Raw genomic sequence first — 16747 nt, 5'->3', positions numbered from 1 at the left:
GTGTGGCTCTTTTTGGCAACACTTTTCAGATATGTATTTATTTATTTTTTTTCACAGAAAGCAGGTATCACAACAGAAGCCACAGACGAGGTCTTTGTTCAGAATTAACCCTTGTCATGCATTTTAAACAAAGGCTTCCTTGAAGACCCCACAGCCCCCCCACCCCCCCAAAAAAACTAATTTCTACGCAAGCCAGTTAGGGCTCCAGCGTTGCCACGGTGACAGGCTCACCTCTCCTAACCTCGGATGATGTCACATCCAGGGGAACAACAGAGAGTTGTGAGTGGCAGGCTGACAGGGGGCTTTCTAGCGGTTTTGTGACCCCCCCCCCCCCCTCTCTCTCTGTATAGTGGCCCCTAACGCTCGCTCTTTAGGGGCTAGTGAAAGCTCTCTTTGTGGGGGGGTGGGGGGGTCCCTCCAGGGTTTTGTGTGGACGGCCAGCGCAAAGCCAACTTTCCTGACAAAGATAAATTAGGGGGGGGTTAGGGGGGGGTTGGGGGGGGGCAGTTCAGTCTCCATGCCTCAAGCCTGCCCTGGATTGGGGGGGTGGGGAGCACTCTTTCTCATAGAGGAGGAGAAGGGGGTCTGGTAAAGTTTGTTCAAAAAACAAACCAGGGTAAACTAACCCTTCTGAAAGTTCCACGAGGTGAAAAGCACAGCAAAGTGTAACACAGCACAGCAAAGCACAGAGAGGTGCGCTCAAATACATCGTGTGACCACGGGGGACCACACAAATATTATTATTATTATTATTTGTTTATTTAGCAGACGCCTTTATCCAAGGCGACTTACAGAGGCTAGGGTGTGTGAACTATGCATCAGCTGCAGAGTCACTAACAACTACGTCTCACCCGAAAGACGGAGCACAAGGAGGTGAAGTGACTTGTTCAGGGTCACACAATGAGTCAGTGGCTGAGGTGGGATTTGAACCGGGGGCCTCCTGGTTACAAGCCCGTTTCTTTAACCACTGGACCACACAGCCTCCTCTGTGTTACATTGATTTGTATAGAGTCCAGTCTCACTGTCTGTATTGATTTGTATAGAGTCCAGTCTCACTGTCTGTATTGATTTGTATAGAGTCCAGTCTCACTGTCTGTATAGAGTCCAGTCTCACTGTCTGTATTGATTTGTATAGAGTCCAGTCTCACTGTCTGTATTGATTTGTATAGAGTCCAGTCTCACTGTCTGTATTGATTTGTATAGAGTCCAGTCTCACTGTCTGTATAGAGTCCAGCCTCACTGTCTGTATTGATTTGTATAGAGTCCAGTCTCACTGTCTGTATTGATTTGTATAGAGTCCAGTCTCACTGTCTGTATTGATTTGTATAGAGTCCAGTCTCACTGTCTGTATTGATTTGTATAGAGTCCAGTCTCACTGTCTGTATAGAGTCCAGTCTCACTGTCTGTATTGATTTGTATAGAGTCCAGTCTCACTGTCTGTATAGAGTCCAGTCTCACTGTCTGTATTGATTTGTATAGAGTCCAGTCTCACTGTCTGTATAGAGTCCAGTCTCACTGTCTGTATTGATTTGTATAGAGTCCAGTCTCACTGTCTGTATTGATTTGTATAGAGTCCAGTCTCACTGTCTGTATAGAGTCCAGTCTCACTGTCTGTATTGATTTGTATAGAGTCCAGTCTCACTGTCTGTATTGATTTGTATAGAGTCCAGTCTCACTGTCTGTATAGAGTCCAGTCTCACTGTCTGTATTGATTTGTATAGAGTCCAGTCTCACTGTCTGTATTGATTTGTATAGAGTCCAGTCTCACTGTCTGTATTGATTTGTATAGAGTCCAGTCTCACTGTCTGTATTGATTTGTATAGAGTCCAGTCTCACTGTCTGTATAGAGTCCAGTCTCACTGTCTGTATTGATTTGTATAGAGTCCAGTCTCACTGTCTGTATTGATTTGTATAGAGTCCAGTCTCACTGTCTGTATAGAGTCCAGTCTCACTGTCTGTATTGATTTGTATAGAGTCCAGTCTCACTGTCTGTATTGATTTGTATAGAGTCCAGTCTCACTGTCTGTATTGATTTGTATAGAGTCCAGTCTCACTGTCTGTATAGAGTCCAGCCTCACTGTCTGTATTGATTTGTATAGAGTCCAGTCTCACTGTCTGTATTGATTTGTATAGAGTCCAGTCTCACTGTCTGTATTGATTTGTATAGAGTCCAGTCTCACTGTCTGTATTGATTTGTATAGAGTCCAGTCTCACTGTCTGTATTGATTTGTATAGAGTCCAGTCTCACTGTCTGTATAGAGTCCAGTCTCACTGTCTGTATAGAGTCCAGTCTCACTGTTTGTATAGAGTCCAGTCTCACTGTCTGTATTGATTTGTATAGAGTCCAGTCTCACTGTCTGTATTGATTTGTATAGAGTCCAGTCTCACTGTCTGTATAGAGTCCAGTCTCACTGTCTGTATTGATTTGTATAGAGTCCAGTCTCACTGTCTGTATAGAGTCCAGCCTCACTGTCTGTATTGATTTGTATAGAGTCCAGTCTCACTGTCTGTATTGATTTGTATAGAGTCCAGTCTCACTGTCTGTATTGATTTGTATAGAGTCCAGTCTCACTGTCTGTATAGAGTCCAGCCTCACTGTCTGTATTGATTTGTATAGAGTCCAGTCTCACTGTCTGTATTGATTTGTATAGAGTCCAGTCTCACTGTCTGTATAGAGTCCAGCCTCACTGTCTGTATTGATTTGTATAGAGTCCAGTCTCACTGTCTGTATTGATTTGTATAGAGTCCAGTCTCACTGTCTGTATTGATTTGTATAGAGTCCAGTCTCACTGTCTGTATTGATTTGTATAGAGTCCAGTCTCACTGTCTGTATTGATTTGTATAGAGTCCAGTCTCACTGTCTGTATTGATTTGTATAGAGTCCAGTCTCACTGTCTGTATTGATTTGTATAGAGTCCAGTCTCACTGTCTGTATTGATTTGTATAGAGTCCAGTCTCACTGTCTGTATAGAGTCCAGTCTCACTGTCTGTATTGATTTGTATAGAGTCCAGTCTCACTGTCTGTATAGAGTCCAGTCTCACTGTCTGTATTGATTTGTATAGAGTCCAGTCTCACTGTCTGTATAGAGTCCAGTCTCACTGTCTGTATTGATTTGTATAGAGTCCAGTCTCACTGTCTGTATTGATTTGTATAGAGTCCAGTCTCACTGTCTGTATAGAGTCCAGTCTCACTGTCTGTATTGATTTGTATAGAGTCCAGTCTCACTGTCTGTATTGATTTGTATAGAGTCGAGATCCTACGGAAATATGACGACCCTGCGGGCTAAGCAAAGCCGAATTAGACGAGTCAGCATCGAGGCAGCTCGGCTTTTTTCATCCGTGAGGTCGAGAAGTTTTTTGTCGGCGAAATAGAAACACGACAGCGCCGTACGTTGCCGTGGCTGTGTTTGCAAGTTACCAAACTGTACGTCCGAGTTTAAAAAAACAAAACAAAACAACGAGTGAGTACACATTTTATCTGTAAATAATAAATAATAATAAATAAACGCATACTATGTATTGACCAGTAATGTATATAAAAACATACTGCTGTTTTAAGCTACAAACGGCGTTTATTTGTGTCTCCATTATATAATGAGCGATATATATATTTTTTTTAGCTTTATAAGGTGACACGGGCCTTTTTTTTTTAGAAGCCGGGCGCTTTCCTGTGTACCGGTCCCGAGCCGGTTGCAGTTTTTGCGGGCGCTGTATATGTAGGGAACCGGGTAAAAGGTGGACACTTTTAAATAACAGCGTCGAAACCTGGAGCGTTTTGAAATGTGAAATACGTCGGTGTTTACTTTTGAAATTTTACTACAGCGTTGCCCCCCTTATTGTAATGAATGACATTTGCGTAACTTGGGTTCAAAGCGGCTGTTTTTTTTGTTTTTTTTTTGACAAAAAGCGAGCACCGTCCCCTTTAAAAAAAAAAAAAAATCTGCCGACATAAAATGAACCTGCTTTGAGAAACGCGTGTTTGTTTTTTAATCTGTCCAGCTGGCAGATATTATTCAATTCACGCCATATCGCGAAAGATAAAAACGCGTTTTACAAAACTTGTAGATGTGCCTTGTTGTGCACACGTAATGTGTGTTTAGTTAAGGTTACGTCATTGCACGCCGCGGTGTTAGTGGACAGGTGGAGGTGTGGGGTTGATGGGTCAGCGTGTGTCTCTGCAGGACCTGTCCCAGGTGAGACGGGGGTCTCTCTCTCTCTCTCTGGAGCTGTGATGCAGCTGCAAGCTGTCGGGATCCTGCTGTGTAAGAAATGCATCCGAGCAGCCAGGAGGGCAATCAGTGTGAGCACAGCGTGGAGCAGGTAACACACGCATGCACACACACACTGAGACACACACACACTGACACACACACACTGAGACACACACACACTGACACACACACACTGACACACACACACACTGAGACACACACACACTGAGACACACACACTCACTGACGCACTGACACACAGACACACACTGAGACACACACACTCACTGACACACACTGAGACACATAGACACACACTGAGACACATAGACACACACATACAGACACACACACACTGAGACAAACACTGACACACACGCTGAGACACACACACACACACACACTGAGACACACACACTCACTGACACACACACACACACACACTGAGACACACAGACACACACACACAGACACACACACACTGAGACACACACTGACACACACGCTGAGACACACACTCACTGACGCACAGACACTGACACACAGACACAGATCTGTTGTCTCTGAAATCTGCACATTCCAAATAGAAGCGAAAAGTCCATGCAGTAAATAAATCGTGTTTTTCTCTGTTTGTTTTTTAAATCTCTTTAAATGTAACCTATTATTCTGTACATGTTTGATTTTTTAGTTTCTATTCTGTACATGTTTGATTTTTTAGTTTCTATTCTGTACATGTTTGATTTTTTAGTTTCTATTCTGTACATGTTTGATTTTTTTTGCTTAGGTCCAGTGAAAATTATTACGATGTCCTTGGAGTGAAACAGGAGGCTTCCCTGGATGAGATCAAACAAGCTTTCTTCAAGCGATCAAGGAAGGTACAGCCCAGCCCAGTGACACACCAGTACAGCCCAGTGACACACCAGCACAGCCCAGTGACACACCAGTACAGCCCAGTGACACACCAGCACAGCCCAGTGACACACCAGCACAGCCCAGTGACACACCAGCACAGCCCAGTGACACACCAGCACAGCCCAGTGACACACCAGTACAGCCCAGTGACACACCAGCACAGCCCAGTGACACACCAGCACAGCCCAGTGACACACCAGTACAGCCCAGTGACACACCAGCACAGCCCAGTGACACACCAGCACAGCCCAGTGACACACCAGCACAGCCCAGTGACACACCAGTACAGCCCAGTGACACACCAGCACAGCCCAGTGACACACCAGTACAGCCAAGTCACTTACCAGTACACATACTGCCTTTACTACACTTTGAGAAGGGGCTGGATCTCTCTCCTCTCTGTGCTTTACTACACTTTGAGAAGGGGCTGGATCTCTCTCCTCTCTGTGCTTTACTACACTTTGAGAAGGGGCTGGATCTCTCTCCTCTCTGTGCTTTACTACACTTTGAGAAGGGGCTGGATCTCTCTCCTCTCTGTGCTTTACTACACTTTGAGAAGGGGCTGGATCTCTCTCCTCTCTGTGCTTTACTACACTTTGAGAAGGGGCTGGATCTCTCTCCTCTCTGTGCTTTACTACACTTTGAGAAGGGACTGGATCTCTCTCCTCTCTGTGCTTTACTACACTTTGAGAAGGGGCTGGATCTCTCTCCTCTCTGTGCTTTACTACACTTTGAGAAGGGGCTGGATCTCTCTCCTCTCTGTGCTTTACTACACTTTGAGAAGGGGCTGGATCTCTCTCCTCTCTGTGCTTTACTACACTTTGAGAAGGGGCTGGATCTCTCTCCTCTCTGTGCTTTACTACACTTTGAGAAGGGGCTGGATCTCTCTCCTCTCCGTGCTTTACTGCACTTTGAGAAGGGGCTGGTTCAGTCTCTCTCTCTCTCTCTCTCTCTCTCTCTCTCTCTTTCTTGGCTAGAATGCACTGTGACGTGAATCAAATAAAAGTGGATGAAAGCGCCAGACCAGTCTTGGCACGCCGTAAACAAGCCCTGTGTTTCTGTCCTTGGCAGCGTCTATAAAATAAAACAAACAGTGTGAAACCATTTCCACTCTGATGAGGGCATTGGAACTTATTACAGCTTCACCTCAATAATAACACTGATGAAGCACTGGAGCCCAAACGCTGGTCTGCTTGACTCGGTCTCTTCTAGTTTCAATAATCACACTGATGAAGGCACTGGAGCCCAAACGCTGGTCTGCTTGACTCGGTCTCTTCTAGTTTCAATAATCACACTGATGAAGGCACTGGAGCCCAAACGCTGGTCTGCTTGACTCGGTCTCTTCTAGTTTCAATAATCACACTGATGAAGGCACTGGAGCCCAAACGCTGGTCTGCTTGACTCGGTCTCTTGAGTTTTAGATTTTAATCAAGGTATTCTCATGCAATGCACCTCCTAGCTTTTACCTGTAGGGGGAGCTGAAGTGTAGGAATTTAACACTATATCTGTATCTTTTGTTGCTGTTACACCCTAGCCCCTCCCTTTAAAGGAGCGCTGACCATCTTTAAAATCCATTCTTTCACCTCATTAGCTTTATTAACAGGATCGCTGGCCCCTCCCTTTAAAGGAGCACTGACCAGCTTTAAAATCCATTCTCTCACCTCTTATTAGCTTTATTAACAGGATCACTGGCCCCTCCCTTTAAAGGAGCGCTGACCATCTTTAAAATCCATTCTCTCACCTCTTATTAGCTTTATTAACAGGATCGCTGGTCCCTCCCTTTAAAGGAGCGCTGACCATCTTTAAAATCCATTCTCTCACCTCTTATTAGCTTTATTAACAGGATCACTGGCCCCTCCCTTTAAAGGAGCGCTGACCATCTTTAAAATCCATTCTCTCACCTCTTATTAGCTTTATTAACAGGATCGCTGGCCCCTCCCTTTAAAGGAGCGCTGACCATCTTTAAAATCCATTCTCGCACCTCTTATTAGCTTTATTAACAGGATCGCTGGCCCCTCCCTTTTAAAATCCCTTGGCTTGGCTCCCCTGTGCCGCCCCCCCCCCCTCGTTTCTGAGCTCCCAGCTGGCTTGCTTTGTTGTGGCTTCTTGTCATAGTTTAGTGAATTGGTCATTAAGCAGGGGATGGGGGCAGTCTGTCCTGTTTTGCTCAGGCTGCTGCGATGAGGAGGGAGAGATAAGGGGCTCCTCTCACGAACCCCCCGAGAAATTACAAACAACATGGGGGGGGGGGTCTCGTGTCACACTGGGGGCTGATCAAGCTGGTAGCAGTAAAACCTGGACTGGATCACACTGCTGTGCAATAGGAGTCTGGTTCCCATCCCTGTTTTTAGTAGTTAAAAATATATCAGGCAGTCTGGTTTCGATGCAGAAGCCTGGGTGAGTCTCCAGACTCTTATCTTGGCTGAACCTCAGAGAAAAACTAAACAAAACAAAAAATCTCATTCAAAATAAGTAACGCAGCTAATTAGCTCAGTTTGTTCTGGGCTTTTGGGAAGCAGGTAATTGGAAGCAGGATGTCTCCCGTTTCCTCGCATCGGAAAGAGACGCTTCTGAAACTATCAGTTCATCTGAGAGAGGGGGAGAGAGAGAGAGAGAGAGAGGGAAGAGGAGGGGGAGAGAGAGAAGAGAGAGAGAGAGGAGGGGGAGAGAAAGATGGAGAGAGAGGAGGGGAGAGGGGGAGAAGAGAGAGAGAGGAGGGGGAGAGAGGAGAGAGGAGGGGGAGAGAGGAGAGAGGAGGGGGAGAGAAAGAGGGAGAGGGAGAGAGAGGGAGAGGAGGGGGAGAGAGAGGAGGGGGGAGAGAAAGAGGGAGAGAGAGGAGGGGAGAGGGGGAGAGGGGGAGAAGAGAGAGAGAGAGGAGGAGGGGGAGAGAGAGGGAGAGGGGAGAGAGGAGGGGGAGAGAGAGAGAGGGAGGAGGGAGAGAGAGGAGGGGGAGAGGAGGAGGAGGAGGAGGAGGAGGAGGGGGAGAGAGAGAGGGAGAGGAGGGGAGGGAGGGAGGGAGGGGTTCCAGTCTGGAGGGCTAGTTGACACAGAGAGACCTCTAATTCACCAGCCTCGCGTTCATCTTTCATCTTCCTCTGGAGTCTGTTAATAAGACGTCTGTCTGTCTGTCTGTCTGTGTGTCTGTCTGGGTATTGCAGCTCCACCCTGACAGCGACCCCTCGAACCCGGGTCTCCACAGCCGGTTCGTGTCCCTGAGCGAGGCGTACCAGGTGCTGAGTAAGGAGTCCTCGCGGAGGCAGTACGACGCCACACTGCGCCTCCGACCAGCGTCGGGATCGGGGAGCAGAGGGGACCCCTACACCTACCCCTCCCCACACAGCCCGGGGTGAGAACCCTCCCCCTCCCCTACCCCTAACACTAACACCTACCCCTCCCCACACAGCCCGGGGTGAGAACCATCCCCCTCCCCTACCCCCTACCCCCTACCCCCTACCCCTACCCCTAACACTAACACCTACCCCTCCCCACACAGCCCGGGGTGAGAACCATCCCCCTACCCCTACCCCTAACACTAACACCTACCCCTCCCCACACAGCCCGGGGTGAGAACCCTCCCCCTACCCCTACCCCCTACCCCCTACCCCCTACCCCTACACCTACCCCTCCCCACACAGCCCGGGGTGAGAACCCTCCCCCTACCCCCTCCCCCCTAACCCTAACACCTACCCCTCCCCACACAGCCCGGGGTGAGAACCCTCCCCCCTCCCCCTACCCCCTACCCCTACCCCTACCCCTACCCCTAACCCTAACACCTACCCCTCCCCACACAGCCCGGGGTGAGAACCATCCCCCTCCCCTACGCCTAACACTAACACCTACCCCTCCCCACACAGCCCGGGGTGAGAACCCTCCCCCTCCCCTACCCCTAACACTAACCCTAACACCTACCCCTCCCCACAGGGGGGCTGGGGGGGAAGGGGGGGGTTGCTTTATTGCCCTCGACAGCCTCACAAAAGAAACGTGTTTTTTGTTTTAAAGTTCCTGGGTGTCGACAGTGCCGATCTGATCACAGATTAAAATGACACATCATTAAACATCATGATTACAAAGCATTCTCCTGCCCTCCGCACGACAGCGGACAGCATCGGGAACCTTCCCATGCAATCTCAGCACCGCTCTGAAAAAACCAAAGCAGCTTCGGAAACATTCGAAATGCAGTTTGAATTGGAACTTCTTTCACTTTTTTCCCATTGCTTTATATAGTGTGTGTGTGTGTGTGTGTGTGTGTGTGTGCGTGTGTCTGTGTGTGTGTGCGTGAGTGTCTCTGTGTGTGTGTGTGTGTGTCTCAGTGTGTGCGTGTGTCTCAGTGTGTGCGTGTGTCTCAGTGTGTGCGTGTGTGCGTGTGTCTCAGTGTGTGCGTGTGTCTCAGTGTGTGCGTGTGTCTCAGTGTGTGCGTGTGTCTCAGTGTGTGCGTGCGTGCGTGTGTCTCAGTGTGTGCGTGTGTCTCAGTGTGTGCGTGTGTCTCAGTGTGTGCGTGTCTCAGTGTGTGCGTGCGTGCGTGTGTCTCAGTGTGTGCGTGTGTCTCAGTGTGTGCGTGTGTCTCAGTGTGTGCGTGCGTGCGTGTGTCTCAGTGTGTGCGTGTGTCTCAGTGTGTGCGTGTGTCTCAGTGTGTGCGTGCGTGCGTGTGTCTCAGTGTGTGCGTGTGTCTCAGTGTGTGCGTGTGTCTCAGTGTGTGCGTGCGTGCGTGCGTGTGTCTCAGTGTGTGTGTGTGTCTCAGTGTGTGCGTGTGTCTCAGTGTGTGCGTGCGTGCGTTATTGTATTATAATGACCCAGATGTGTTGACGGGTCTGTATTGTATTATAATGACCCTGCGGTGTCATTGACGGGTCTGTATTGTATTATAATGACCCTGATGTGTCGTTGACGGGTCTGTATTGTATTATAATAACCCTGCGGTGTCGTTGACGGGTCTGTATTGTATTATAATGACCCCGATGTGTCGTTGACGGGTCTGTATTGTATTATAATGACCCTGCGGTGTCGTTGACGGGTCTGTATTGTATTATAATGACCCTGCGGTGTCGTTGACGGGTCTGTATTGTATTATAATGACCCCGATGTGTTGACGGGTCTGTATTGTATTATAATGACCCCGCGGTGTCGTTGACGGGTCTGTATTGTATTATAATGACCCCGATGTGTCGTTGACGGGTCTGTATTGTATTATAATGACCCTGCGGTGTCGTTGACGGGTCTGTATTGTATTATAATGACCCCGATGTGTCGTTGACAGGTCTGTATTGTATTATAATGACCCCGCGGTGTCGTTGACGGGTCTGTATTGTATTATAAAGACCCTGCGGTGTCGTTGACGGGTCTGTATTGTATTATAATGACCCCGCGGTGTCGTTGACGGGTCTGTATTGTATTATAATGACCCCGATGTGTCGTTGACGGGTCTGTATTGTATTATAATGACCCCGCGGTGTCGTTGACAGGTCTGTATTGTATTATAATGACCCTGCGGTGTCGTTGACGGGTCTGTATTGTATTATAATGACCCTGCGGTGTCGTTGACGGGTCTGTATTGTATTATAATGACCCTGCGGTGTCGTTGACAGGTCCGCCGGCTCTCGGTACTGGGAGCAGTTTGGCCCCGCCCCCTCCGAGGGGTTGGACCCCGCCCTCGCGGACAGGAAGAGGAGGCGGAACCTGCAGCTGGTGGGGTGCTGCGTGCTGGTGATGCTGGCCAGCCTGGGGGTGCACTACTTCGGATTCAGGTAGGGGGCGCCCTCGAGCAGGGCTAGTCAGTCAGGGTGCGAGCACGTGGACCAGCACAGAAACCTGGACCAGGGGACACGGTGTGACAGTGAAGCGGAGACAGACGAGGGAGAGACAGACACACTGAGAGACACAGAGACACACGGACACACCGAGACAGACAGACAGACAGACAGACACACTGACACACAGAGACAGACACACTGACACACAGACAGACACATTGACACAGAGACAGACACACTGACAGACAGACACACTGACGCACAGACAGACACATTGACACACAGACAGACAGACAGACACACTGACAGACAGACACACTGACGCACAGACAGACACATTGACACACAGACAGACAGACAGACACACAGAGACAGACAGACAGACAGACACATTGACACACAGAGACAGACAGACAGACAGACACACAGACACACTGACACACAGAGACAGACAGACAGACACACTGACACAGACAGACACACTTACACACAGACAGACACATTGACACACAGACAGACAGACAGACAGACAGACAGACAGACAGACAGACACACAGAGACAGACAGACAGACACACTGACACACAGAGACAGACAGACAGACACATTGACACACAGAGACAGACACACTGACACACAGACACTGACAGTGTCACACGCCCGCACACAGTGTCACACACAGACACTGACAGTGTCACACGCCCGCGCACAGTGTCACACACACACACACACAGACACACTGACACACAGACACTGACAGTGTCACACGCCCGCGCACGGTGTCACACACACACACACACAGACACACTGACACACAGACACTGACAGTGTCACACGCCCGCGCACAGTGTCACACACACACACACACAGACACACTGACACACAGACACTGACAGTGTCACACGCCCGCGCACAGTGTCACACACACACACACACAGACACACTGACACACAGACACTGACAGTGTCACACGCCCGCGCACGGTGTCACACACACACACACACACACACACACAGTGAATCCGTGGAGCGCATAGCCGATTGAATTGATTCTGCTCCTTTGCTTCATTTAGCTAAAAAGCCTCCCTCTCTCTCTCCCAGCTCCTCCCACCCGTTTCATTTCTCTCCCTCCCTCCCTCCTTCCCCCTTTCTGTGTGATCCAGTCCAGGTTTTACTGCTACCAGCTTGATCAGCCCCCAGTGTGTCTAGCTAACAAGCTCAGGTGTGTCTGATTATTAAACTCCCAGTGAAACCAGGACTGGATCACACTGCTGTGCAGCGGGAGTCAGTCCCATCCCCTCAGGCTGGAGCTGTGTAAGGACGCCCTGTGGAGCTCAGCGTGTGCAGTCGGCTCGCTCTGCGATGCGCAGTCTGGTCTGCGTGGGCTTTGTTTGGTCTGCCGGCTCCCTATCGCCTCTCTCATCAGGTGGCTGGAGCCCCAGGCTGTGTTTGAGATCCAGCAGCACCTGGATCAGAGGCAGCCCTGCTTTTGTGCTGCAGTCTTTCTTCGTAGATTATCATGCTTGTGTAACAACTCGCCTTAAAAACAAAACCTAAAAAAACCGCTTTGATGCGAGACGGGTATTTATTTAAACAGCTATCTGTTTTTTTTTTTGTTTTTTTTTTCCCAAGTGGATTGTAAAGTTCAGTGGGCTGGTTGGCAAAGATAATTTGCTAAAGTGTTCCCTCCTCTCCCCTCCCCCCTCCTCTCCTCTCCCCCTCTCTCGTCTCCCCCTCTACTCAACTCTCGTCTTCTTCCCTCTCCTCTCCCCTCTCCTCTCGCCCTCTCCTCTCCTCTTCCCTCTCTCCCTCTCCTCTCCCCTCCTCTCCCTCTCCTTCTCTCCCTTCCCCTCTCCCCCTTCCCCCCTCCCCCCTCCCTCCCCTCCTCCCTCTCCTGCCTCCCCTCCCCTCTCAGGAAGCTGGAGGAAGCTCACAACAGCTTCATGGATGAGAAGGACCGTGTGATCACAGAGATCTACAAGGAGTCTAAAGAGAGGGCCAGGTAGGGTCGCTGCTCCAGCGCTTAGAAAAGGGGTCTCGATACCCGAAGCTTCAAATCACCCGGCTCAGCCACTGACTCCCTGTGTGTGCGTGCGTGCGTGCGTGCGTGACCCTGAGCAAGTCACTTCACCTCCTTGTGCTCCGTCCTTCAGATGAGACGTAAAACAAACGAGCTCCTATTGGAAGTGACTCTGCAGCAGCAGCAGCAGCAGCAGCAGTTGTTGATGAAGCAGAGTTCACCCCTCTAGTCTCTGCGAGTCGCTTTCGATAAAAGCCTCTGCTAAATTAATAATAATTGCCAAGGGGGGGGATTAATGAATACACTCGTTATGTAATTAGGGGCCCTCGGGATCATGGCTCATTGGTATTCAGAGTTGCCCCCACATCAGTGTAATTGTGGAAAAGGGGGTTAGGGTTTGGGGGTTTGAAATGGCTGAGCCCCCCCTCCTCCTCCTCCCCCCCGTCCCTCTGCATAGTGGAGCTCTTGTTTAAAATCTGGCGCTGGTTTCCAGTCTGTCTTGCCATCTTACATTTAACAAAGAAACAGGACCGGCCGGATATGTGGCCTCAGAGCTCGCTGTGACTGCCTGTGTGTGTGAGAGGCAGAGAGGGAGGGGGGCGAGGGTTTGGGAGGGTTTCTTACAATGCGGATCTTCAGAGCTGACGACACCCCCCCCCCAAACCCCCCCCAGGATCCTACAGAGAGACGCAAGCACTGCGTTAATATGCCATCCCTAGACGACAATGAGAAACACAGCTCAGCAGCCAGGATCCTTTCCAAATCCCAACGCCATGATGACATCACTCCTCAGCTGGCCCTCCCTCGCTGGTCGGCTGTCAGATGCAGGGTTGCTTTTAAAACTCTTCGGCTTGCATGCAAATCTCTCCCTAACTCCAGCCCCGAGTTACGGAGAGACGACGCGGGCCGTGTGTCCCCACACGTGATCTGTGTGTCCCCACACGTGATCCGAGACCCTCGGACTCTGTCCTTGTAGCAAAGTCTAAGCTCCTACCCTCCCTTCTCTGTTTGAGCTGCTCACTCTTCAAGTCAAAGCTTTAAAAACCCTCTTTTTTTCTCTTGGCTTTGTCTTAGTCTTTCTGTTCTGTTCTGCTTTGCTGTTTTCTTCATTTCAAATGTTCTTTTTGTTGTTCCTCTGGTTCGCTTTTATCACTTGCTGTTTTTATTTAGGTCTTTTTTTAATTTTTGTAGGTTTTTAAATTTGTATTGTTTGTAATGATTTTTTTCATGGTGTTGAATTGTTTTAATGTTAAAACACTTTGGGACAGGCGGCCCACCTTGAAAGGCGCTATACAAAATCAAATGCGATTGATTGATTGACTGATTGATTGATTGATTGATTGATTGATTGATTGATTATTATGAAGCTCGCCAAAATGAATGTAAAACCTGGACTGGATCAAACTGCTCTGCAATGGGAGTCCTATTATTATTATTATTATTATTATTATTATTATTATTATTATTAAGCTCGCACAATGTAAGTAAAATGTGCTGTTGCTTGCCCAATGGCATCTAGTGTGGAGTAGTGGTCAGGGCTCTGGACTCAGTGTGGAGTAGTGGTCAGGGCTCTGGACTCAGTGTGGAGTAGTGGTCAGGGCTCTGGACTCAGTCTGGAGTAGTGGTCAGGGCTCTGGACTCAGTCTGGAGTAGTGGTCAGGGCTCTGGACTCAGTCTGGAGTAGTGGTCAGGGCTCTGGACTCAGTGTGGAGTAGTGGTTAGGGCTCTGGACTCAGTGTGGAGTAGTGGTCAGGGCTCTGGACTCAGTGTGGAGTAGTGGTCAGGGCTCTGGACTCAGTGTGGAGTAGTGGTCAGGGCTCTGGACTCAGTGTGGAGTAGTGGTCAGGGCTCTGGACTCAGTGTGGAGTAGTGGTCAGGGCTCTGGACTCAGTGTGGAGTAGTGGTCAGGGCTCTGGACTCAGTGTGGAGTAGTGGTCAGGGCTCTGGACTCAGTGTGGAGTAGTGGTTAGGGCTCTGGACTCAGCGTGGAGTAGTGATTAGGGCTCTGGACTCTTGACCGGAGGGTCGTGGGTTCAATCCCAGGTGGGGGACACTGCTGCTGTACCCTTGAGCAAGGTACTTTACCTAGATTGCTCCAGTAAAAACCCAACTGTATAAATGGGGAATTGTATGTAAAAATAATGTGATATCTTGTAACTATTGTAAGTTGCCCTGGATAAGGGTGTCTGCTAAGAAATAAATAATAATAATAATAATAATAATAATAATAATAATAATAATAATAATAATAATAATAATAATAATAATAATAATCTAGGTCTTAAACAGCACTGACCCGATTCCATTAAACTAATCCAGCGATTAGAGAACCGGGCTTGAACCAGGAGGTTCACATCCCGGCTCGCTCGCTGACTCACTGTGTGACTTCTGGGTGAGGCGTTGGTGTAAGAGACTCTGCAGCTGATGCATCGAACACACGCCCAGGCCTCTGTGAGTCGCCTTGGAGAAAGGAGGGAAGTCATGTTAAAACTTTACAATGCATTAGTAAGACCTCACCTAGAATATTGTGTTCAGTTCTGGTCACCTCGTTACAAAAAGGATATTGCTGCTCTAGAAAGAGTGCAAAGAAGAGCGACCAGAATTATCCCGGGTTTAAAAGGCATGTCGTATGCAGACAGGCTCAAAGAATTGAATCTATTCAGTCTTGAACAAAGAAGACTACGCGGTGATCTGATTCAAACATTCAAAATCCTGAAAGGTATTGACAACCCAGGGGACCTGAAAAAAGAAACAAGGACCAGGGGTCACAAGCGGAAATTAGATAAAGGGGCATTCAGAACAGAAAATAGGAGGCGCTTTTTTTACACAGAGAATTGTGAGGGTCTGGAACCAACTCCCCAGTAATGTTGTTGAAGCTGACACCCTGGGATCCTTCAAGAAGCTGCTTGATGAGATTCTGGGATCAATAAGCTACTAACAACCAAACGAGCAAGATGGGCTGAATGGAGCCTCCTCTCGTTTGTAAACTTTCTTATGTTCTTAAGGAGTCTGCTAAATAAACATCCTCATCATCCTCATCATCATCATCATCACCCTGACAGCTCTGATTGAGAATGACAGCCGTGGATGTCACTGACAGACCTGTTATCAGTATTGATTAATAGTATTGATTATTATTAGTAGTTTTAATATTTATTATTAGTATTATTGTTCTTTGTATTTTGTTTTCTCCGCAGGATGAACGGGTTGAAGAAACAGCAAGAGATTCTTCGTCAGAAACACGCCGAGTTCGTGGAGAAATACAGAAACCGCAGCGACAAATAAACTGCTAAAAGCCTTCAACAAAATACAATACCTTCAACAAATTCAAACCACGCTGGAAATAATAATAATAATAATAATAATAATGCTAGATTCTATGGCCCGCATGCTGTGCGTTTTTAAACGGTGTTACTCCTATGGAAATGTTAGTGTAGCCTACAGGGTTTTAATCATTAAAATGTTGTATTTTCAGCAGTCAGTCTTGCCAGTGTCTCGTCAGTACCAATATTTCGTCTGTAACTGCAGTTTAACTGGGCAAAAAAAAAGACCTTATCCATTATCGATTTACCGTTTCGTTAAATATATAAAAAGATAAGGGGGGGAAAATGACCTCTGTCTACGTTACCTCAAAAAAAAAAAAAACAAAAAAAAAAAAACCGAAAGTTTTGAGCTCGCATTCTCGAAACCCTTTAGCTGAAATACGCGGGATCATTTCAAATGAACACAGAGGCTGTCTGTCTGTCTCTGTGTGTCTGTCTGTCTCTGTGTGTGTGTGTGTGTCTGTCTGTCTGTCTGTGTGTGTGTGTCTGTATGTGTGTCTGTCTGTCTCTGTGTGTGTGTGTCTGTCTGTGTGTCT

At 48.2% G+C, this 16747-nt stretch overlaps 1 protein-coding gene across 3 annotated transcripts; it reads left to right on the top strand.

Moving 5' to 3' along the window:
• Window positions 1-2858: 2858 nt before the first annotated feature.
• On the top strand, window positions 2859-16498 carry LOC117398634 (dnaJ homolog subfamily C member 4). 3 transcript variants are annotated; one of them, XR_009324103.1, is made up of 8 exons: window positions 2859-3461; window positions 4182-4320; window positions 4996-5086; window positions 8282-8469; window positions 10706-10864; window positions 11970-12036; window positions 12784-12870; window positions 16086-16241. XR_009324103.1 is itself a non-coding variant. In XM_059020727.1 (7 exons), the coding sequence occupies exons 2-6, from the start codon at window positions 4232-4234 to the stop codon at window positions 12831-12833; spliced, it is 573 nt and encodes a 190-aa protein (XP_058876710.1). In that variant the 5' UTR covers window positions 2863-3461; window positions 4182-4231; the 3' UTR covers window positions 12834-12870; window positions 16086-16240. The 3 variants fall into 3 exon arrangements, 2 of the variants coding, with proteins under 2 accessions (XP_058876710.1, XP_058876709.1); XM_059020727.1 differs by lacking the exon at window positions 11970-12036 and having other exon boundaries at window positions 2863-3461; window positions 12788-12870; window positions 16086-16240; XM_059020726.1 differs by lacking the exon at window positions 11970-12036 and having other exon boundaries at window positions 2871-3461; window positions 16086-16498.
• Window positions 16499-16747: the final 249 nt, after the last annotated feature.

Source organism: Acipenser ruthenus, unplaced genomic scaffold, assembly GCF_902713425.1.
Source record: "Acipenser ruthenus unplaced genomic scaffold, fAciRut3.2 maternal haplotype, whole genome shotgun sequence".
Classification (NCBI taxonomy): Eukaryota; Metazoa; Chordata; class Actinopteri; order Acipenseriformes; family Acipenseridae; genus Acipenser; species Acipenser ruthenus.
Note: the sequence above shows the minus strand (reverse complement) of the source record. Positions and strands in the feature narration are given on the sequence as shown.